General features: G+C 73.5%; 2 protein-coding genes across 3 annotated transcripts; one reads left to right on the top strand and one right to left on the bottom strand.

Moving 5' to 3' along the window:
- Window positions 1-795: 795 nt before the first annotated feature.
- On the bottom strand, window positions 796-3,178 carry CDK5 (cyclin dependent kinase 5). 2 transcript variants are annotated; one of them, XM_086467076.1, is made up of 12 exons: window positions 3,118-3,178; window positions 2,894-2,982; window positions 2,743-2,810; window positions 2,536-2,596; window positions 2,387-2,443; window positions 2,153-2,248; window positions 1,856-1,930; window positions 1,649-1,745; window positions 1,456-1,525; window positions 1,256-1,316; window positions 1,100-1,180; window positions 796-1,019 (listed from the first exon to the last, which is right to left on the bottom strand). In XM_086467076.1, the coding sequence occupies exons 1-12, from the start codon at window positions 3,152-3,154 to the stop codon at window positions 933-935; spliced, it is 879 nt and encodes a 292-aa protein (XP_086323202.1). In that variant the 5' UTR covers window positions 3,155-3,178; the 3' UTR covers window positions 796-932. The 2 variants fall into 2 exon arrangements, with proteins under 2 accessions (XP_086323202.1, XP_086323203.1); XM_086467077.1 differs by lacking the exon at window positions 2,153-2,248.
- An 8,175-nt stretch (window positions 3,179-11,353) lies between these two features.
- Window positions 11,354-22,119, top strand: SLC4A2 (solute carrier family 4 member 2). Its single transcript, XM_086466703.1, has 22 exons — window positions 11,354-11,413; window positions 14,561-14,729; window positions 14,804-15,039; window positions 15,192-15,316; window positions 15,464-15,690; window positions 16,442-16,578; window positions 16,758-16,938; window positions 17,025-17,160; window positions 17,342-17,522; window positions 17,644-17,758; window positions 17,867-18,051; window positions 18,152-18,365; window positions 18,456-18,677; window positions 18,860-19,008; window positions 19,204-19,398; window positions 19,477-19,710; window positions 19,849-19,938; window positions 20,263-20,429; window positions 20,666-20,919; window positions 21,240-21,409; window positions 21,723-21,896; window positions 22,039-22,119. Exons 1-22 carry the CDS (start codon window positions 11,354-11,356, stop codon window positions 22,117-22,119), a joined length of 3,702 nt encoding a protein of 1,233 aa, XP_086322829.1.
- The last annotated feature ends 77 nt before the right edge of the window (window positions 22,120-22,196 follow it).

The following is a 22,196-nucleotide window of genomic DNA, read 5'->3' on the forward strand; positions in this document are numbered from 1 at the left end:
CACCGGGGGACTCCCCAGGCGGCTGCAGGGCTGGCACCGGGCCCCGAGGTGCACCGCTCTGGGGACAAACCCCCCCCCTGACCCTCACCCGAGGGGGTGGCGGGGGGGCTGGGGGTGGCGGGCCCCCCCCCAGCCTTGCCCCCGTGTACCTGCATGTGCCGCTTGCGCCCCCCCTCCCCCCCCCCCCCCCCGCTGCGCTGTACGTGCGACGCCCGCTCGCTGCAGCCCCCAGCCCCATTAAAGAGCTGCCCCAGGCCCCGCTCCTGTCCTGCTGGGGGGGACACGAGGGCTGTGCCGAGGGCCGGGGGGTGGCAGGGGGGCCGGTAGGCAGCAGCGGGGGTCCCCGGTGCCCCAGGAAGAAGGAGGCAGGCGCTGGGGGGGGAAGCTCTTTATGGAGGTAACAAACACGCACGTTCACCCACGTACAGCAGCACGGTAGAAAAGAAATGGGGTTCCCCACCCCCACCCCAGGGAGCTGGTACCCGGCACCCCCCTCCCCTGCCGGGGAAGGGGCCTGGGGGGGGGCAGCAGGGAGAGGAGGGGTGGGGGATCCCGCCCCACCGGGGTCCCTACACCTGGTCCCAGAGGGTCCTGCCCCTCCACCAGCACCGTGTCCCCGGGAGGGCTCCGTGCGCGCTCGGCCAGCCCCGGGGGCAGCCCCGGCCCCGCCGGGGGCTGGGGGGTCGGGGGCAGGGGGGTCCACGCCAGCACCCCGCAGCCGGGGCAGAACCGGGGCAGCATTGGGTTAAAAACCTAATAAATACTGAGGGCGGGGAGGGGGGGGCTGCAGTTCCGGGGTGCTGGCACCTCGCTCCTCACCTCCCGTCCGTGCCCCCCGCTGCCGTGGGGGGGCTGTCCCCTCCCCACCGCTGCTGGGAGCGTGCCAGGGGCCGGGGGGCTGCCTCCCAGCTCAGGCCAGCGCCGGGGGAGGCCTAGGGAGGGCAGAAGTCTGTGAAGTAGGGGTGCTGGAGAGCCTCCTCCGCAGATATCCGCTGCACAGGGTTGCACTTCAGCAGGTTCTGGGGGGGGAGAGGCGGGAGGTGAGGCCGAGGCGGGGCGGGGGGCGAGCCACGGGCCCCCCCTGCCCCACAGGTCTCACCTGCAGCAGGTCCCGGCCGGTGGCGTTCAGCTTGGGCACCACATTGACCAGGGAGGTGGTGGCGGGGTACATGGGGTAGGGCTGGGGACAGAGAGGTGAGACCCTGCCGCCTGCCCGCCCGCCCACCCCGTTCCCCCCGGCCCGCCCCCGCCTCACCTTGTAGTCCGGCAGCTTGGCCATGGCCGGCCACTGCTCCTCCGTGGGGGTTCCCAGCAGCGTGGGGACGGCAGTGGTCAAGGGCCACCGCTGCGCCCACCCGTCACTTGGCCCACCCCCGCCAATCCCAGGCAGAGCCCCCTCCCGCTCTCCCCTGCCCAAGGGGCAGCCCCCCTCCCGCCGCAGCCCCGCAAGGATATCGGAAAATCCTCTTCAGCTGGTCATCCACGTCGTTCCCCGGGAACAGGGGCCGCCCGGCGTTGGCCAGCTCTAGGGGACAGAGAGGGGATGGCCCCGAGGGCCCCTGGCCGTGGCAGCCGCAGCCCCCCGCGCCGGCAGCCCCCCGCGCCGGCAGCCCCCCGTGCCAGCAGCCCCCCGTGCCGGCGGCACTACCTGCGAAGATGCACCCGGCCGACCACATATCGATGGAGGTGGAGTAGAGCTTGGCACCGAAGAGCACGTCCGGGGGCCGATACCACAGCGTGACGACCTGCACAGAGGGACGGGGGAGACGCTCCGCCAGCCGGGGGATGGGTCAGCCGAGCCCCTCACCCCGTCCAGGAGAAGGCCCCCAGCGCAGGCGCGGACCTCCCAGCTCACCTCCGCCGAGTAGCAGCGCACGGGGATGCCGAAGGCCCGGGCCAGGCCGAAGTCGGCCAGTTTGAGCTCCCCGTTCTGCGGTGGAAGCGCCGCACCGTCAGCACAGCGCAGGGGACGCCCCGTCCTGCCGCCCCCCGCTGCCGCTCCCTGCCCTTGTCCTTTCCCATCGACCAGATTCGCCGGGCAGGGACGGAGCCGCGGGCTGGGGTCAGCCGGACGCCTGCCCCCCGGTGTAACCCCCATCGCGGCCCGGCCGGGGCGCCCCAGGCCGTCCCGCCGCCCCGTCCGCCGCCTCACCCGGTTGATGAGCAGGTTCTGGGGTTTGAGGTCCCGGTGCAGGACGTTGCGGCTGTGGCAGAAGGCGAGGCCCTTCAGCAGCTGGTACATGAATGACTGCAGAGAGGAGCGGGCCCGAGCGTCAGCCCTGCGCCGCCGCCAGCCGGTCCGTACGGCCGCCCGCCACGCCGCACCCCGGGGCAGGACGAGCACCGGGACCCCCGGGGGCGGCCAGAGCCCCCCCCCCAGGCGCACCTTGACGATCTCCGGGTCCAGGTCGCCGTTGCAGCTGTCGAAGTACTTCTTCAGGTCCTGGGAAGGAGGGAGCGGGGGCCGCGTCGGGGAGCGGTGGGGGCCCGGAGCAGCGACCCCGGCCCCGGTGCTGCCCCGCCGCCAGCCCCCACCTGGTCGCAGAACTCGAAGACCAGCGTCAGCTTCTTGTCGCTGTGCAGGACGTCGTGCAGCCTGCGAGGGGAAAGGGGGACCCTGAGGCCCTCCCGGAGAGGGGGAGGCGGCTCCCCCAGGTCCCGGGGGCACCCGAGGGGGGGCAGCCCCCCGCCTCCCGTCCCCCCCGGCTACCGGCCGCTCCCCCCCCCCCCCCCCGCCCTTGCCTGACGATGTTCTTGTGCTTCAGCTCCTTGAGCAGGCAGATCTCCCGCAGCGCCGAGCTGGGCACGCCCTGCGGAGAGAGGGGCGCGCTCGGTGGGCCCGGACCCGGCACCGGCACCGGCCCGGTCCCGGCCCCCCACCGCCGGCCCTTACCTCGTCGTCATCGTCCAGCCGCACCCGCTTCAGCGCCACGATCTCGTGCGTCTCCCGGTTCTTGGCCTTGAATACGGTCCCGTAGGTGCCTGCGGGCAGCCGGGTCACCGCCGCACCGGGCCCCTGGTACCGGCACCGCCCCCGGCCCCCGAAACGCGCCCGGGCCCTCCCTCTCTCCCGCCCAACCCCAGCCCCGGCCCCGGCCCGGCCCGGCCCGGCCGCACCTTCTCCGATCTTCTCCAGCTTCTCGTACTTCTGCATCGCGCCGCACTCCGCTCCAGCCCCGCCGCCCCGGCCCCGGCCCCGGCCCCGCCGCCGCCTCCGCCACACCTCCCGGCAGCCCCGCGCCGGCCACGCCCCCTCCGCCACGCCGCCCGGCAGCCCCCGCGTCGGCCACGCCCCCTCCGCCACACCTCCCGGCAGCCCCGCGCCGGCCACGCCCCCTCCGCCACGCCGCCCGGCAGCCCCGCGCCGGCCACGCCCCCTCCGCCACACCTCCCGGCAGCCCCGCGCCGGCCACGCCCCCTCCGCCACACCTCCCGGCAGCCCCCGCGCCGGCCGCGCCCTCTTAGCCACACCCCCGACGTTGGCCACGCCCCCCGCCACACCTTAACCCCCCCCCGCCCACCCGCCGTGATTCCGGGTTCGATCCCCGCGCGCGCCCGCCAGACCCGCGGCACCTTGGAGCCGGGCCCGGCCGTGCCGTGATCCCTGCGGGGCGCGCGGGGTGACGGTGACGTGGCGGTGACCGCGACCGCTGGGGACGGTGCCGGGACCGGTGCGGACCCGCACAGTTCCGCCCTGCCCCGGCGCGCTCCCGCTGCCGCTCCGCCCCGCGGGGCCGCGCAGACCCGCCCGGCGCGGCGGGACTCTCCGGTAAGCGGCGGGGCTGGGAGGGGGAGCCGGGGCCGGAGCCGCGCTGACGCCGCTGGAGGCGGCGGGGCTGGCGGGGGGCGGCCGGGCCGGTTTGGTCCCGGTGCCGCCCGCCTGCCCGGTGCTACCCGTGCCCCGCCGGTGCTGTCCCCTGCTTCCTCCTCGCTGTCCCCCTCTGCCGCTCCCCTCTCCTCTCGTCCTACCCCGTGCGGGCGCGGCCCGACCGGCCACGGGAGCCCCGGTCCCGGCCCTCCCTTACCCCGGGACGGGACCCCAGGGCTCTGCACCGGCCCGGCGGCTCCTCCCGCAGCACCAATCCCCGGCCCAGCTGCGGCCCCGCTTCCCCCCCGCTGCCCCCTCGGGGCCACACCAGGACAGGGGCAGCCCGGGGATCGCACACCGTGTCCTGGGCAGGAGGCCACGGGGCTCCGTGCCGCCCGGCATGTGCTCCCGGCTCCCCCGGGACCCCCGGACCCCGCTCCTGCCCTCCCACACCCGACTCCCCTGCCCGGGATGTCGCACTTCGGCCCCTTCCCCGCTGCCTCCACCACTGGGGCTGGGTCCGCACACGAGGGTGTTCCCGCGTGGCCCGGGCACCGTTCCCATGTGGACCAGCTGTTGAGGCGGTGGCTGCCCCAGGACACTGCAGGAGGCGGGAAAGCCAGGGTCGCACTGCTGCCGCACTTCAGCCATCGGTGTCTTTCTGTTTTCCAGTGGGTGCCGGAGCGACGTGAGGCCACTCCATGCCCTTCCCTGCCGGCTCCTGAGCCCGCCAGCGACCCTCGGCAGGTGAGAAATGGGGGGCCGGGGAGCAGACCCGGTGTGTGCAGTCCGTCGGCCGGCTGGCTGCAGCCCTCCTGTGCCCACCAGCGCGTGGGGCCAAGCAGAAGCAGCGTCCTGCAGTTCTGCCCTGTCCCGGCGTGTCCCCACTGGTGGCACTGCCGGCAGAGCTGCTGCCGAGGGGTTCGCGCCCGCCCGGCGCGGTGCTTGCCGGGAGCCGCCATGTGCTGTGCTGGGTGGCAAGCAGAGCTGCCCGCTTGCGAAACACGGCCAGGGGTTGAGCAACACTGGGCACGGGTCCAGCCCCGCTGCTCTCCCACTCACGCGTTGGCGTGGGCTCCCACGGCCCTGGAGCGGGGACCACGCTGCCCCGAGTCGGGTCCCCGGGGGTAGGGGGGGCAGCAGGTCCCGGGAACACAGCGCCTATGACGGCCTCTGAGCCGCTTGGTGCAGGCAGGGACATGGGCAGAGCTGGTCCTGGGGGCAAACAGAGCCGCCCCACACCTCTCCTGCCAGAGAGACCCCCGTGGTCTCTGATCTGGTGTCAGGAGACAGGATTGCTCCATGGAGGGAATTGTGTTGGCAGCTCAGTGGTGGTCCCTGGGGCTGCGGGGAGGGCTCTGTCCCCACAATGCAGTGGCTCCGGGCACGGGCTGTGGGGTCCTGCTGGGGGATCAGCCCCGAGGCTGGTGGGGGCCATCCAGGCCCCACTGTCGTGCCCTTCGGGGTCGCTGCACCACTTCAAGGGGCTGCCAGGAGCACGGGATTTGATCGCCCTAACAACCCTCCTGGCACTGGCGCCTGCGCCTCCCCACGGGCAGCCCTTCCGCCCCGGCCCGCCTCGGGGTCCCCGGGGGCAGGCAGGGACGTTGCAGGGGTCCTGTCGCCCCCCGTCCCAACGTCCCAGGGATGGGAGGGGGGGGCCCAGCCCAGCTTTGCACTGGTGACCCCCTGCTTGGGGATGCTGGCCCAGCCGGCGGAAGGGAGGGGGCCGTGGGAGCCACTGCCTGGCCGGGTCCCCGTGCCGAGCTGCGGGGTAGGGGGGGGTCTGGCTGCCGTTCCTGGCACGGCCCCCACAAGCGCAGCCCTGTCATTAGAGGGGACCGTGTGGCCGCAGGGACCGGGATGGCTGCCCGAGGATGCCGCGCTGGGGCTCGCCAGGGGCGCCGAGGCCGGCGGGGGGGGGAGGCATGGGCTGCCCCCAGCTCCCCCTCCCTCCCTGCCCTACGTCTGTCTGCCCCACATCCCTCGTCCAGCGGGTCCCACTGCCCGTTCCCTTGCAGGAGCCCGAGCACCGTGCCGCCCGCCGGCAAAGCCCCCGGCGCCCACTCGTGGGGCTGTGCGTTGGGGGTGTGTGTCTGTGTCGTGTCCCCCCCCCGCCGTGTCCCGCCCGGCCCCCCGCTCCGTGGGGCAGGAGCGTGGCCTCTCCACCGGCGCTCGCCCCGGGCCGCCGGCGCTCGCCGCTGGCCGCCCCCGTGCCCAGCGGGAGCCGCGGCGCGGAGGTGGGGCGGCCCGAGGAGCCGTCCGGGACTTGGCACCGCCGCCCTGTTTGGATAAAGCGGCCCGGTGCGGGCTTGCCGAAACAAAGGCTCTCGCTGCTGCTGCCGCCGCTGCTGGTTTTTTTTCCTTCCGCGCCGGTATAAAAGCTCCCGCCGGCGCTCGGCAGCTCGCGGCACGGTGGGGCGGAGAGCGGCCGCCCGCTGCTCCGGCCCCGCGGCGGAGGGCGAGGGCTCGGCCGCGCTGGCCCGGGATCCCGCTCCGTCTCCCGCTGGGGCAGGTCCCCGTCCCGGGGGACACAGGCCGGCTAGGCGGGCACCCCCCGGGCCCCGCGGGACGCCGGCAGCAGCGGGAGCCGCAGCCTTGCCGGGTCGGCGGGCGATGGGGTGAGTGGGGCAGAGCCGCCTGCCCGCGCCGGGGCTGGGGTGCGGAGCAGCCGGGCTCACGCCTCGCCAGCCGCGGGGGGGGGGTGGGGGTGTGTGTGGGGGTGTGCGGCCCCCGGCCCTGCGTGGGTGACGGTGTGGGTGGCTGTGCCCGGCCCTCCCTGCGGCCGGGTCCCCCACGGCAGCCGCCAGGGGCCAAGGGGTCAGTGCCGGTGCGTGTCCCCGGGGTGGGATGCGGAGCCCAGCGCCGCGGCACCGGGGCAGCGGGGAGGCAGCTGTGCCTGCCCCTTCCCAGGGCCGGGCCGGGGACAGCAGGGGGGACCGCCGGCTGGGGCCGCAGGAGCTTCTCACGGGGGTCCGGTGCCGCACGGGGGGGGTCCCGGCCTCTGCGGCGCTGGGCCGAGGGGGCCACGGCAGTGGGGTGGCGGGGGGCTGGCAGCCGTGGCGGGAGGGAGGACATCGCCGGGCCGTATCCTGCGGGGTCCGTAGTGCAGCCCCTGCCCGGGGTGGCTGTGCCTGCCCTGCCTGCCATCCCCCTGCCAGGGCTGGTCCCCAGACGCGGCGGTGGCACCGGCGTGGGCGTGGGTGCTGAGCCGCGCAGCGCCGTGATTCATCTCCCGGATCCGGTGGTTTCGAGGTCGCGGGGCGGGAAGTGCGGGGAGGGGGGGAGGATATTTTTGGTGGCGGCTTCTAAAGTTGCAGTGTCTAGAAAACCTCTGTCAGGGCGGGAGCCGTGTCTTGGGCGGCGTTGTCCCGGTCCAGCTCCGTCCCGCAGTGTCCGCCGCAGCGATGAAGGGGGTGCGGGACCCCAGCCCCCTCTGCCGGGTGGGCAGCCAGGAGGCACTCGGGGCGGTGGGGTCTCCCGGGGGTCTCCCGGAGCAGCCCAGGTGAGGCGGGCAAGGGGGAGCGGGAGCAGCTGGCTGGTGCCGTGCCGACCCCACAAAGCCGGGGCAGCCGGCCCTGGGCTCCCTGGCTGTGCTGGGGGGGCTGCACCGCCTGCCCTGAGCCCCCCACCTTTGGGCAGCCTCCGGCCCCTGGGCGCAGCAGCTGCCTGGGGAGCGAGGGGCTGCTGGAGGCTCGGGGTGGTCTCGGGTCCTCGGGCGCGGGCAGGGGAGCTGAGGCACGCTGCCGGGGCCCCCCTCGGCATTGCTTGCCGTTTTGGGGGGCTGGGGCTCATGGGAGTGTGCAGGTGGGAGGCCGGTGACGGCCACCGTGGGTGCCGGCGGTGTGTGCCCGAACTGCCCGGGGGTGCAGCAGAGCCTGGGCACCACCACGGTGCGGAGGCAGCTCTGCCTTGGGGTGCTGCCCATGGGGGAGTGGGTGCTGGTGCACCCCCGGGGGCAGCACCAGTGCCAGGGTGGCTCTGTCAGGGCCAGCTTGTGGCTCCCACACCTGGAGCCCCACGGAGCAGTGGGGTGAGCGTGGATTGTCCTCTCCCTCCCGCTGGCACGGGCTGGGCTATGCTGAGGAACTGTCCCGGTGGGAGCCCGGCCTCCGGGCAGTCCCTGCCGCCGTGAGGGTCTGTGCAGGCAGTGGGCTGGCACGGCCTTCCGTGGGGCCGGGGCGCAGCCTCACTGGGCCGGGCGGGCTGGGGAGCATGGGGCACGTCTGCCTAGCGTGACAGGCACAGCCTGACCTGCGCCAGGCTCGCCCTGCTGCCGTATCGCCTGGAAATTGGGCACAAGCGGTTCCCAGGGGGGCGGCTGCCAGCGGGACGGTGAGGGACGCAGTGCTTCTCCATCACCGCGGTGCCAGCCGGGCACCGGGGCTGCCAACGTGGCTCCGGCTCCTGACCTGACACGGCACGATGGTGACTGGAGCAGACATGGCACGGCGGTGGCCGCTGGCCTCGCCTGTGGGCACACACGTGTGCGGCACGTGTGCGCGCATTTGTGCTGATCCCGAGTCGGGGACCTGCTCCCGGCACTGCTGCTGCCGACCGTCCCCAGCCTGGGGGCCGTGGGGTGAGGAGTCACGGCGCTGCCGGTGGCACCGGCACGGGGGGCAGGCAGCTGGGCTCTGCCTGGCCCCGGGGCTCCTCGGTCCCGACCCCATTGCGGGATTTTGGGTCCGTGCCGCGGGCGGGGACGCCCCGGTTGCGTCGCGGCTGGCGGCGGCGTTGCCTCCCTTCCCACCCGGCTCCACCCGCCACCGGCCCGGCCGCCCCTCCCGGCCCACGCGGTGCCGCCGGTGGGGCCGGGGGCACGTGGGGCAGCCCCCACGACGCGGGGCGTGGGGCCGGGGCCGGGCCCTCTAATCGCCTCAGCGGATCAGGCGGGCAGGCCGGGGCCGGTCCCAGGAATGCGACTGCGGCACCGGCGGGAGCCGCCGATCCGGCTCGGGCCCAGGCGCCGGTGGGAGCCAGCCGGTAAGGAGCGGCGCGGCGCTGGCGGCCCCTGCCCGCACCGGCGGACCTGCCCCGCTTACCGGAGCGGCCCGTTCCTCGCACAAGGGGCCTTTGTGCCGCGCCGCCGGCCCGGGGAGGCCGCATGCGGGGCTGCCGCCGCCCCGGCCACCGCCGGCCGCGCCCCGCCTGGCACAGCCGGAGACCGACAGCCCCCCCCGCCCGGGGCTCGGCCCGGGGCACGGCGAGGTGGCGGCCCCGCGGCCGTGCCGGTGCCCGGAGCCACGTGGCGGCAGCGGGACGGTGCTGAGCGCCGACACCGACAGAGACGCGGCGGGGCAGCCCCGCGGCTGCTGGGCATCCCGGCTCACCGGAGCCGTTCCCCCGGCCCCGGGTGCAGGGGCTGCGGGGCGAGCGGGGCCGGCCACGGGGCAGGGGGGTTCCCAGGGCAGCCGCGGGCGCTGCCGGTGCGGGCTGGCCCCGGGCTCCCCTCCGCAGGGCTGGCGGGAGCCGCTGAGCCGTTCCCGGGTGGCTGCCCAGCCGTGCCTGCCGGGTGACTCAGCCGCCACCACGGAAAGCAGAAGTGTGTGTCTGTCCCTCCCCCGCCGCGGGTGCCCGTCACCCTTTCCAGCAGGGTCAGGCCACAGGCTCCCGGTCACCGCGTGTCCCCTTGCACAGCTCAGCCTGGCACCGTCCTGCCGGGTTCCCACGGTGGCACCGCCAAAGCCTGGAGCGAGGGGCTGGTGGGGCAGGGGGCCGGGACCCCCCAGTTTCAGGCAGGTAGCTGGGTGCCTATGGGCAGTGCTGGGACCGGCACCCGGCTCCCCCACCCCCTGAGCACAGCTCGGGGCCGCTTCCCATCTTGGTGCTCCCCGAGAACAATCCCAAGTGTGTTCCCGGGGCTCTAATCCCCACGAGCTGCCAACGGGATTAAACCCAAAAAGCTGCTTAGGGCCAGGAGTGGCGAGCACCTTCCTGCACCGGAGCCCCGGCACCTGCTGGCCATGGTGGCCCAGCGCCATGTCCCCGCGATGGGTGGGATGGGGGCACCATCCTGGGGGGAGCTTGGCCCAGGTGTGACGCTGGCTGTGCCCGCCTGGTTGCTCATGCCATCGACCCTCCCCATGGGCTCTGCCCCCCACCCCGGTGCCCTGGAGCCCCCCACTCCCAGCAGCTGCTCTCACCAGCACTGGGAAGCCCTCACACCCCACTTGCTGGTCCCAGTCCTCGGGGCTGGGGGGAGGGACACAGCTGCATGGGACTGGGTGCCCCGCGCAGGGAGGGGACCCCTCAGCACCCCCCTCGAGTCACCCAGCAAGGGCAGTTTGGGGGTCCCAGCTCCATTTGGGGAGCGGAGGCACCAGGTTGTTTTTCCCCAACTCTAACCCCAGTGGGTCAGGCGGGTGGGTGGACTGGTGAGACTGGAGCTGTGCTGGATCGGCTCCTTGCTACCCGTGCCATGGTGGGGGGCTGCAGCCAGCCCCCCCCCGGGGCAGGGCAGGGTCCCCCTCCAGAGTAGGGGGGGGGGAAGTTTTGGCTGCCGGCTGCGGCTTGGCAGGCGCCCCGGGAGAGCGGCGTGGCAGGTCGGCTAATCTGCGTTCGCTCGGCTGGAATGTGGATGTGCTGGCTCTGGCCCCAGATGGGGAGCGAGGATTAGGGAGCAGCCGGAGCTCGGTAGCACCAAATCTAGGAGAAGGTACGATCTGGTGGCCGCGGCCAGGCTCGAGGAGCCGCGGCCTCGGCGGACGCCGAGGCCGCGGCTCCTCGAGCCTGGCCGCGGCCACTGCACTTGCACCCCAGGGTGCCCGTAAGGGACGGCGTGGCGGGAGGGGTGCCAGTGATGGTGACGAGGATGGTGATGGTGAGCCACCCATGTGAGACGCAGTCATCCGTCACCACCCTCCTCGGCCCTCGCCATCACGTGGGGCCACCTCCCGTGGCAATAAACCCGGCACGCCGGTGCTGGAGGGGGTCAGCCTGGTGCCTGGGGAGCTGCCGAGGGGCAAGTGTGGGGCGAAGACGGCCGGTGGGCAGGTGTGGGGGGCCGGGATAGGGGTATTGGGGGGGGCTTGCAGGGCTGGGAGGGGGGTGGTCACCGGGTGTCCGTCTGGGGGGGACACATTCACTGCCGCTGTCCCCCAGGGTCTGGCTCCCTGCCTGGACCCTGCGGGGCTGGACGTGTTCCCGGGGTCCCGCCGGGGGGGCTGGGCCCCTTCCCGCTGCCCCGGCTCCGCTCCCCTCCTGGCGTTTGTCTTGGCCCCTGCTCTCCCACTCCCAGTGGCGGCCAAGACAAACCAGCCTGGAGCCGGCCCAGGGCCAGCCCTGCCCGCGCCTCCCCCCGGCCCTTGGGCAGCCGAGGAGGGGCAGACCCCCAAACCCTGCCTGCGGCTCTGCCCTGGGGGCGGCGGTGGCACCCGGTGCCTGACGAAGGGGACAGCTGGTGGCATCGAGGGGGGGGAGCGCTGGCCATGCCCCTGAGCACCCCTCTCTGCCTCCAGGTTATGCGTCCCCGACAGCGTCCCCTGAGCCCCCGCGAGAAGGAGAAGGGCTAAGCCGGCCGTCTCGGGGTGCCACACCAGCACCATGACCCACTCCCAGGTGTCCTCCGAGATCCACCACATCGTCTCCTCCGCCTTCCAGAGCGTAAGTGCCGCGGTGGGCATGGCCCCACGGCTGCTGGGGGCGGTGGTGGGGCTGTGAATGCTGCCCAGCTGGGTGAGCAGTGCCACGGCATGACCCTCCTGCCACGCTGCGCCACGGGGCGGTGCCCGGTTGCACGGCTGTGGGGTGCCAGCAGGGCTGCGTGGCACTTGCCCCACGGCAGGGCCGTGCCACAGCAGCCACCCTGGGCAGGCTGAGCTGCCCGTGCCGGGGCAGCGGGTGCCCTTGAGGCAGGTGCTGCCGGGGCACGTCGGGCCGGGGCCGCTGGCTCTGCCGGTGCTGCTCGCCTGCCCCGGCCGCGTGCCGTGCCAGCGGTGCCATCGCTGCACCCGTGAGGCTGCCCGGGAGCGGTTAATAATTAACCCTTGGCGTCGCGCTGCGCGGCTGCCCGGTGCCGTTGGGCAAGTCCCCACCGCCGCACACGTGACCGGGGATGGGACCTGCGGCCCCTTTGTCGCCGCTCTGCCACCCATGGATTTCCTCCTGGGCTACCGGGTAAGCCGCGGCCTTGCCCAGGCTGCTGGGCTGGCAGGTGCCTCATCCCGCCCGCACCCATCCCTGCCCGTCCCGGGGCTGAAGCGGGGCTCGGTAGAGCCACGGGCGAGGGAGCGTGCCGGGGCGCACAGGGCATCGCCCTGGGACGGGGAGCGGGGTCGGGAGCTGCTCGGCCCCGCTGACCTCTGGAGGGGCCCCCGGGCTGCGGCACACGTGCGACACCGGGCTGGGGACGAGGCGGGAACTGCGAGGGGGTCCTGGGGGTCACCACCGGCAGGGTCAGCGTGCGGGCGCCGGGAGCGCGGCAGGAACTCACGGCGCGGTCACGGCGTGGGCGGCAGATGGGGAGTCCAAGGTCATTTTGGGGCTGGCAGGATCCTGGCGTTACGGCGCGGTGGCGCAGAGGGGTCGGGGCAGGGGCGTTTGGGGGCTGGCAGGGGCTGCCTTGCGGGGCGCCACGGGAGCAGCCGGGGCCTGAGGACAGAGACCGGTGAGTTCGCACCGGCCCGTGGGCAGAGGGTCTGGGAGAGCCGTGGGGTGCCGGAAGGGGGTCATGGGCCAGCAGAGGGGATGTGGCAGGAGCGGGGGGATGCGGGCAGAGGACGTGGCCTGACACTGCCATCGTGACCTCACGGCCTCGATGCCGCGGGCGGTGGGTGCAATGGGACGGCGAGGGTCTGCCTGTTCCTGTCACCCCATCCCGGGCAGGGCCTGGGGGCTTTGGGGTCACCGTGCGGTGGGGCCGGGGGACCATGACGCCTGGGCCGGGATGTGCTGGGCTGGGGGTGGGAGGGGGTCTGTGGAGTGGGGGGGTTTGGGGCTGTGGCGCAGCCCTGGCCAGGCACACACTCAGCGTCCCAGGTTGTCCCCAGGGTGGGTGGCAGCCCCCATGGCCACTGCCCGGGAGGTGTCCTGGCAGGCAGGGCCTGACACCCCCCGCCCTGGCAGGGGACGGTGTCCGGGGTGCCCCATCCTAGCCCCCCGCCCCTCCCCCGCCACGTCTGAGCAGCACCGTCCTCCCTGTCCCTCCCCGTCCCCCTCCTCCCGGTGCCCCCACCCCGGGGGTCCGGGACCTGCCTTGTCCGGGGGGGGGTTATCCGGGGGGACGGGGGCAGGGCAGGGACTGTCCCTCCCAGCTGAGCACTGCGGGCGGGGGGGTGTCGGCAGCGCAGCCCCAGCAAGGCCGGGGGGGGGGGGGGGCAAAGCTCCTGCCTTACCGGGGGGACGTGGGGGCACGTTATCGGGAGGGGGCACATTACTGGCGGGGGAGGGAGCTGTGCATTACCGGGGGGGTGGTGACCCGACCCGACCCGACCCCTGCAGCACCGGGGGGAGCTCAGTGCGCACCGGGGGGGGTGGGGGGGTGTTGTGCAACCGCGAGCAGAGTCGGTGCGTCCCCGGTGCATCCGGGGCGGGGGGGGGCGGCTGTGTGTGCCGGGGGGGGGGCTCTGCAGCACGGGGCGGTGCGTTGCCGAGGGGGTCCGTGCATTACCGGAGCGGGGGGAGGGGGGGGCGGGGGCCGTGCATTACCGGAGGAGAATCGGTGCATTCCGGGGGGGGGGAGGGGGGCGGTGCAGCGGCGGGGGGTCAGCGCGTTACCGGCGGGTCGGTGCGTTGCCGAGGGAGCCGGGGGTGGGCGGGGGGGTCGGTGCGTTGCCGGGGGGGGGGGGCAGCGCAGCCCGGTGCCCGCAGCCGGTGCCCTCTGCGGGCCGCTGTCACCTTGAGGCGGGCGCGGGGCGGCTCCGTCAATATTTGGCGAGGCCGGGGAAGGAGCCGCCGTCCCCCGGCCCCCCCCCGCCCCCCCCCCCCCCCGCCCCGCCGCCCCCATCCCCGGCCGGGCCGAGCCGCGCCGCCCCGATAAAGCGCTGCGGGAGCTGCGGCGGGAGCGCGGCTCCGCCATGACTCAGGTAGGACCGGCCGGGCGGGGACGAGCCCCCCCGCACCCCACCCCCTGCAGCACCCACCCCCTGCACCCCTGCCCCCCGCCCCCCCACCCCTGCAGCACCCACCCCCTGCACCTCCACCCCCTGCAGCACCCATCCCCCCGCAGCCCCCCTGCACCCCCTACCTCCCCCGGACCCCCCAGCCCCGCACCCCTGTACCCCTCTGCACCTGCAACCCCCCCGCCGCGCCCCCGCCCCATCCCAGCAGCCCCCGACCCCCCGCCCCATTTGCACCCCAGCACCCACAGCTGGGGCGCACCCAGCAGCGCTGGGACGGGGGCATAGCAGCGGGGCCAGGGGCTGGGGTATGCGGTGGGGGCACGGTGCTGGGGGCGCACAGGGGTGCACAGCACCAGGGCACGGCACTGGGGGTGCCGGGTCGGGGCTGTGCTGGGGAGCAGGGCACCAGGGTGCTGGGGTACATGCGGGGGGAGCATGGCACCGGAGCACAGTGCCGAGGCTGGGGGGCGCGGGGTGCGCTGGGTGCAAATGGCACAGGGTGCGCGGCCCACGGAGTGCGGGCGGGCACGTCCCTCAGGTGCAGGGCCTTTGGAGACCCGGGAGACCCTCCGTCCAGGGTGCCCGTCGTGCAGGGTTGCGGTGAATGGGGTGCGCCGGCGGCGTGGCGGGAGGTGCTGCTGGCGGTGCCAGGGGTGCTGGGTGCCCGCTCAGCCCCGCCGCCGGCCCACAGCCCGAGCAGGAGGCGCTGGGCGCCGGCTCGCCCGTGTTTGGGGAGGAGGAGGAAGAGAAGGACCTGAACAAGGCGCTGGGCGTGGAGCGGTTCGAGGAGATCCTGTGCGACACGCACCCCCGCAGCGCGGAGGAGGCCGGGCGCAGCTATGGCGAGGAGGACTTCGAGTGTGAGTGGGGCACGGCGGGCGGCGGGCAGCCGGTGGGCAGCGGGCAGGGCGCCGACCCACCCTGTCCCCCGCAGACCACCGCCAGTCGTCCCACCACATCCACCACCCGCTGTCCACGCACTTGCCCCCCGACACCCGCCGCAAGAAGGGGGCGCCGAAAAAGGGCAAGAAGAAGCACCGCCGCGCCTCCATCCCTGGCGAGACCCCCACCATCGAGGAGGCCGAAGAAGATGAGGACGAGGCGTGTGACACGGAGACGGAGCGCTCAGCAGAGGAGCTCCTGCAGCCCGGCCCACCCGAGGCGGTGCAGGTGAGGGCAGAGCTGGGTGCGGGGGTCAGCGCTGTGACACCCCCTCCCCGCTCTGGGGGCTCTTGGGGCGGGTGCCGGAGCTGGAGCCAGCGGCGCCTGCAGCTGGGGGACACAGCTCCGCAGCAGCCGGTTCCTCCCGTGCCCTGTCTCAGTTCTTCTTGCAGGAGGATGAGGTGACCGACCGCCGGGCAGAGGAACCAGCCGCCCCTGTGGTCCTGCCCGGCTCCCCCCCAGAGCCCCGGGGGTCCACGTCCCCCCGGGAAGCCCGGGCAGGCAGGTGAGCAGCGGCCGGGCAGCACTGTCTCGGCTGGAGCTTGGATGGGGCTGGGGGTCTCGGGTGCCAAGCAGCCCCCTCCAGCTGCCCCACGGCAGGGCTGGGGGGCAGAGCGTGGGCTGAGCCCTAAGGTGGGCGCCTGCCCCGCAGCCCCGATGTGGAGGAGGGAGGTTCGGCGGAGGGAGCAGCTGCCGCCGAGGCCGGTTCCCCTGGTCGCCCCATTCCCAAGTCGCAGCCGGGGCACCGCAGCTACAACCTGCACGAGCGGCGGCGGATCGGCAGCATGACGGGCGCGGAGCAGGCCCGGTACCAGAAGATGCCGACAGACGAGTCGGAGGCCCAGACGCTGGCCTCGGCCGACCTGGACTACATGAAGAGTGAGTGAGGGGCACCCAGCGCCTTGGGGCCGCGCTGCAGTGGCTGGAGTGGGCGCAGAGCCGTGTGCCAGGGCGAGCGAGGCTGGGGCTGGCAAGGCTGGCAGTGCCGGGTCGCCCCGCGGCTGCAGCAGAGCTGGGCTGGACAGGCTCTGGCCCCGCTCCAGGCACTGGGTACAGCACAGGGGACCCTTTCCGGGTGCCGGGGATGGGCCAGGTCCGCGTCGTGTGGAGCGCGGCCAGGAGCCGGCGCCCAGAGCGGCTGGAGGCGTCGCGGTGGTGATGGCTCCCCTGGGTGCTTGCCAGCCCCTGGTGATTTGCAGTGCCGGCACTCCTGGGGTGGCGGGTGATGCCTCTGCCTCAGAGCTCCCCGGGGAGCCCTGCCCGCAGCAGAGCCCCTGGGCCGAGGGGCACGCGCAGCCCTTGGCACGGGGGGCTCGGGTGACCCCGCTGCGAGGAGCCGCCTCGGCTCCTGCTGGTCACCACTGGCACCCAAGAAGCAGCAACTGGGCGACCCCCCAAGTGCCACAGCACTGCTGTGCACAGGCCCCCTCCCCACCTCCCACACCGAGTGCCGCCCTGCTGCACTCGTGGACCCGAGGGCCGTGATGGTCCTGCCCGGCCCCAGCTTGGGTCCCTCTGCTGCCGGCCCGCGGCTCCCCGGGGCTGCCTGGCGCCAGGGCTCGGGGCGCAGGGCTGAGAGCTCTGCTGGGTGCCCACCCGCCGCCATCGCTGTCCTCTCCATCTCCGGCAGGCCACCGCTTCGAGGATGTGCCGGGGGTGCGCCGGCACCTTGTCCGGAAGAGCGCCAAGGCGCAGGTGGTCCACGTCAGCAAGGACCACAAGGAGCCCAGCACGCGGCACCGCAAGCAGGACCGGCAGCCCCACGAGGTGCGGGGGCCCGGGGGGGCGGGCAGGGCTGGGGGTCCCGGTGCAGCAGAGGAGCTGGAGCGCAGTGCACGGCCTGGGGAGCGGCTGGGTGGGTGCTGCGGAGGGGGCTGCCTGCGCGCGGCCCCTTTGCCTGGGGGGCGTCCCCACCATCCCATGGGGGTTCACCGGCCGTGCCGCAGGTGTTCGTGGAGCTGAACGAGCTGGTGGTGGACAAGAACCAGGAGCTGCAGTGGAAGGAGACGGCGCGCTGGATCAAGTTTGAGGAGGACGTGGAGGAGGAGACGGACCGCTGGGGCAAGCCGCACGTGGCCTCCCTGTCCTTCCGCAGCCTCCTGGAGCTGCGCAAGACCCTGTCCCACGGTAGGGAGGCAGGGCCGGCTCTACGGGGCCCGGGCCAGGTGGGGGTCCTCAGCCCCGCTCGCCTCAGCCCCCCCTCCCTCGCCCAGGGGCCGTGCTCCTCGACCTGGACCAGAAGACGCTGCCGGGGGTGGCTCACCAGGTGGTGGAGCAGATGGTCATCACCGACCAGATCCGGGCTGAGGACCGCGCCAACGTGCTCCGGGCGCTGCTGCTCAAGCACAGGTGAGCGTGGGGGGCAGCCCCCCGCAGCCCCCCCCTCCGCTGGGCTCTGCTCCCTGCAGCTGTGGGGACAGCGCTGTCCCCGGGGTCACCGGTGTGCAGCGTGCGGGCAGGGATGGCTGTGCCAGGCTGCCGGCCGCTCTGCCATCAGGCTGCCACGGACAGCCCTGGCTTCGTCCCGCAGCCACCCGAGCGACGAGAAGGACTTCTTCCCCCGAAACATCTCGGCCGGCAGCCTGGGATCCCTGCTCGTGCACCACCACAGCACCAACCACGTGGCCGAGGGCGGCGAGCCGGCCGTCACCGAGCCCCTCATCGCTGGCCACGCTGTGGAGCACGACACGCGGGTCGACGTGGAGCGGGAGGTGAGTGGCCGCACCTCGCCGTCCCCAGCCCTCTGCCTGCGCCTTCCTCCCAGCCTGCCGCCGCTCCTCATCCTCGGGAGGGGCCCTGACCCCAGCCGTGCTGCGCGCTCTGTCCCCGCAGAGGGAGGTCCTCACACCCACGCCCCCGGCCGGCATCACTCGCTCCAAGTCCAAGCACGAGCTCAAGCTGCTGGAGAAGATCCCGGACAATGCCGAGGCCACGGTGGTGCTCGTGGGTACGGAGGGGAGAAAGGGTGGGTGGGCAGGGTGGGGGGGTTGAGGACTGCAGGCTGGGTTCCCACGGGGACCCCCTGTGCCCCGTGGTGACCCTCCGTGCCCCCCAGGCTGCGTGGAGTTCCTGGACCAGCCCACCATGGCCTTCGTGCGGCTGCAGGAGGCGGCGGAGCTGGACTCGGTGCTGGAGGTGCCCGTCCCCGTGCGGTTCCTCTTCGTGCTGCTGGGGCCCAGCAGCACCCACATGGACTACCATGAGATTGGGCGCTCCATCTCCACCCTCATGTCCGACAAGGTGAGCGCCGTGTCCCTGCCGGGGCCGTGCCCCCGCGGCCGGGCTCGGGGCCCCGCGGTGCCCCCAGACGGGCACCCTGACCCCGCCGTTGCCGCACCAGCAATTCCACGAGGCCGCGTACTTGGCCGACGACCGCCACGACCTCCTCAACGCCATCAACGAGTTCCTGGACTGCAGCGTGGTGCTGCCGCCCTCTGAGGTGCAGGGCGAAGAGCTGCTGCGCAGCGTCGCCCACTTCCAGCGCGAGATGCTGAAGAAGAGGGAGGAGCAGGAGCGAAGGCTGCTGCTGGAGCCCAAGTCCCCCGAGGAGAAAGGTGCCGGCAGGGCAGGACTGGGGCAGGGTCTGGGCGGGGGCACACGGCTGGCAGGGCCTCACCTTCCGTCTGTCTGTCCGTGGCGCGCAGCGCTGCTGAAGCTGAAGGTGGTGGAGGGCGAGGGCGAGGAGGAGGATGATCCCCTGCGGCGCACGGGCCGGCCCTTTGGGGGGCTGATCCGGGACGTGCAGCGGCGGTACCCCAAGTACCTGAGCGACTTCAGGGATGCGCTGAACCCCCAGTGCATTGCGGCCGTCATCTTCATCTACTTCGCCGCGCTGTCACCGGCCATCACCTTCGGAGGGCTGCTGGGTGAGTGCTGGGGGGCACGGCACTGCCGGGTGGGCCGGAGCGGGGCGCTGCACGGGGTCGCTCAGGGGTGGGTGCTGGGTGCTGCGCTGGAGCGGGTAGGAGCTGCCTGGGACCGTTGGCTGTGACGCCGGGGACGAAGGGCCCCGTCCCGCCGGGTGTGCCTGAGCCTGTCCTGCCCGCAGGGGAGAAGACGCAGGACCTGATCGGGGTGTCTGAGCTGATCATCTCCACGTCGCTGCAGGGCGTGCTCTTCTGCCTGCTGGGCGCCCAGCCCCTGCTCGTCATCGGCTTCTCGGGGCCCCTGCTCGTCTTCGAGGAGGCTTTCTTCACGGTGAGAGCGGGGCGAGCCCCCGGGGGTGGAGGGGACATTCCTGGATGCTGTGGGGCAGACATCCCCCCCACCGGCCCCACTGCTGCTGCCAGGACATTCGCTGCCCCACCACCCGGGGCTCTGCCCCAGCCCCGCGGCCATCCCTCCTGCTGACTCCTGCCCGTCTCTCTGCCTCTGTCCGGGCGGCACCGGCAGTTCTGCACATCCAACGATCTGGAGTACCTGGTGGGGCGCGTCTGGATCGGCTTCTGGCTCATCCTCATCGTGCTGGTCATGGTGGCCTTCGAGGGCAGCTTCCTGGTGCGCTTCGTCTCCCGCTTCACCCAGGAGATCTTTGCCTTCCTCATCTCCCTCATCTTCATCTACGAGACCTTCTCCAAGCTGGCCAAGGTGAGCCGGTGGGCCCAGGGCTGGTGTGTCTGCGGGGTGGGGGCAGGCAGGACCGGCCTGAGCATCGCGCTGCTGCAGATCTTCCAGGAGCACCCGCTGCACGGCTGCCTGCGGGCGAACGGCACGGGCGCGGAGGCGGAGGCGTGGAGGAACACCAGCACGGCCCCGGCCAACGGCACGGCCGGCCGCGCCGCGGCCAAGGTGACGGGGCAGCCCAACACGGCGCTGCTCTCGCTGGTGCTCATGGCCGGCACCTTCTTCATCGCCTTCTTCCTGCGCAAGTTCAAGAACAGCCGGTTCTTCCCCGGACGGGTGCGTGGGGCAGGCGGGACAGCGGCGCAGGCGCTGCGTGGGGCCCTGGGGTGAGCCCAGCTTTGGGGGGGGCAGGGCTGAGCCGGGGGGGGCCGGGGGGTGGGGCTGGGGCCAGGTTGACGCTGCTCTTCCCCCCAGATCCGGCGGCTCATCGGGGACTTCGGAGTGCCCATTGCCATCCTGGTGATGGTGCTGGTGGACTACGGCATCCAGGACACCTACACGCAGGTCAGCACCCAACCACCCTCCCCCCGGGCAGGACCCCCCCCCACCCCACCCACTCGCTTGCCGCCGTCCTGGCTGCAGGTCAGCGGCTCCCGGTGCATGTGGCACCCTCTGTCCCCACCACGGCCACCGCGGCACTTGGCCACCTCTGGCATATCACCTTCCCTCTCCCCGCTCTGCTGGGAGCCCTTTGAGTCCGGCTGCGGCGGGTCCCGGTGCCTCTGTGTCTCACCCCACGCCCCACAACACCCCTTGCCCTGGGGGAGCTGTGTGCTGGGGGGCAGAGCTCGTGCCCCCGCCCCAGCGTTTCTCGCCCCCTCCCCGCAGAAGCTGAGCGTGCCCAGCGGGTTCTCGGTGACGGCCCCGGACAAGCGGGGCTGGGTGATCAACCCCCTGGGTGAGAAGAGCGACTTCCCCGTCTGGATGATGGTGGCCAGCGGCCTCCCCGCCATCCTCGTCTTCATCCTCATCTTCATGGAGACACAGATCACCACGTGAGCGCAGCGGGGCGGGGCTGGGGGTCCAGTGGGGCACCCGTGGGGCACAAGTGGGGCAGGGTGTGCCATGCCGTGCCAGGCTGAGCTATGCCAAGCTGTGTTGTGCCAAGCCTTGCTGAGCTGTGCCAGGCAGAGCCATGCCAGGCTGCGCTGTGCCACGCTGAGCCGCGCCGAGCTGTGCGGTGCTGTGCCAAGCCCCGCCAAGCCGTGCCGACATCTGCCCTTGTGCCCAGGCTGATCATCAGCAAGAAGGAGCGGATGCTGCAGAAGGGCTCTGGGTTCCACCTCGACCTCCTGCTCATCGTGGCCATGGGCGGCTTCTTCGCGCTCTTCGGGCTGCCGTGGCTCGCCGCGGCCACGGTGCGCTCCGTCACACATGCCAACGCCCTCACCGTCATGAGCAAGGCCGTGGCGCCCGGGGACAAGCCCAAGATCCAGGAGGTGAAGGAGCAGCGGGTCACTGGACTGCTGGTGGCTGTGCTTGTCGGTAGGTCCAGCCTTGCCCACTGTGGGTCCCCTGCCAGCCCTGCTCTGTCCTGCGTGGCTGTGGGAGGGCCAGGCGGCCATGGGGAGCTGTGGCAGTGCAGCGAGTGGTGGGGAGGGGGGGCTGAGCCCACAAGAGCTGGGGTACCCCAAGCCCTGAATTGGCGTGGCCATCCTGTCCCACGTGGGACCCTCCCCAAGCATGTGGAGGGGTGACCGGGCAGGGAGGAGTGGGGCTGGCGGGCTGTTGTGAGCCCTGGCTCCAGGTGGGGCTCCAGGCACCCCCCCTCCCCGGGCACCGCGGCTGACCCCGCTCTGGCCCAGGCCTGTCCATCGTCATCGGAGACCTGCTGCGGCAGATCCCGCTGGCCGTGCTCTTCGGGATCTTCCTCTACATGGGCGTCACCTCCCTCAACGGCATCCAGTTCTACGAGCGCCTGCAGCTGCTGCTGATGCCCCCCAAGCACCACCCTGACGTCACCTATGTCAAAAAGGTTGGGGGGAGCCCTGGAGGGGGGCGGTGGGACCCTCATCTGGGGCAGCAGCCGCCCTAGGGCCCCCTGGGGTTGGGGCACCGGGGGTCCGCAGGACAGACTTTGGCAAAGCCTTGTTTAGGGGGCGAGGAGGGGGACAGGACAGGTCCTCTGGGGCAGCCAGACCTCGGCAGGGCTGTGGGGAGCCGTGTCCCGCGTGCGGGGGGTGGGGGGGGTGGGTGCCACTGGGGACAGGCTGTGCCCAGGGTGGGGTGGGGGATGTGGGGGGTCCAGCACATGCGTGTCCCGGGCACCGACGTGTGTCCCCTCGCAGGTGCGCACGCTGCGCATGCACCTCTTCACCGGGCTGCAGCTGGCGTGCCTGGCCGTGCTCTGGGCCGTCATGTCCACGGTGGCCTCCCTGGCCTTCCCCTTCATCCTCATCCTCACGGTGCCACTCCGCATGTGCCTGCTCAGCCGCATCTTCACCGACCGGGAGATGAAGTGTGTAAGTCCCTGCTCGGTGGCCGGCGACCGGCTGCGTCCCTTGTCCCCGAGGGTGCTCGGGGCTGTGACAGCCAGACCCACGCGGGTGGGCAGCAGGGGAGGGGGAGCCCCTCGCTGCCGGCTGAGCCGCCACCTCCCCGCAGCTGGACGCAGACGAGGCCGAGCCCATCTTCGACGAGCGGGAAGGTGTGGACGAGTACAACGAAATGCCGATGCCGGTGTGACCGCGCGCCAGCCAGCGAGCCGCCCGCGGCTGCGGGGACGGGCACGGCCAGGCCCCCGCGCTGCCGCCCCGCACAGC

The sequence above is a fragment of the Leptosomus discolor genome, chromosome 6, assembly GCF_034619465.1.
Source record: "Leptosomus discolor isolate bLepDis1 chromosome 6, bLepDis1.hap2, whole genome shotgun sequence".
Taxonomy (NCBI): domain Eukaryota; kingdom Metazoa; phylum Chordata; class Aves; order Leptosomiformes; family Leptosomidae; genus Leptosomus; species Leptosomus discolor.

Excerpts from the sequence above, each read along its gene's own strand:
- CDK5 (XM_086467076.1), bottom strand. The coding sequence starts at position 3,154 with ATGCAGAAGTACGAGAAGCTGGAGAAGATCGGAGAAG. Across the intron at positions 1,746-1,855 it reads TGCGCTGCTACTCGGCGGAG|GTCGTCACGCTGTGGTATCG; the intron begins GTGAGCTGGGAG and ends CCCTCTGTGCAG. Across the intron at positions 1,020-1,099 it reads CCGGCCGGGACCTGCTGCAG|AACCTGCTGAAGTGCAACCC; the intron begins GTGAGACCTGTG and ends CTCCCCCCCCAG.
- SLC4A2 (XM_086466703.1), top strand. The coding sequence starts at position 11,354 with ATGACCCACTCCCAGGTGTCCTCCGAGATCCACCACATCGTCTCCTCC. Across the intron at positions 17,523-17,643 it reads GGGTCGACGTGGAGCGGGAG|AGGGAGGTCCTCACACCCAC; the intron begins GTGAGTGGCCGC and ends CTGTCCCCGCAG. Across the intron at positions 18,366-18,455 it reads CAAGTCCCCCGAGGAGAAAG|CGCTGCTGAAGCTGAAGGTG; the intron begins GTGCCGGCAGGG and ends CGTGGCGCGCAG.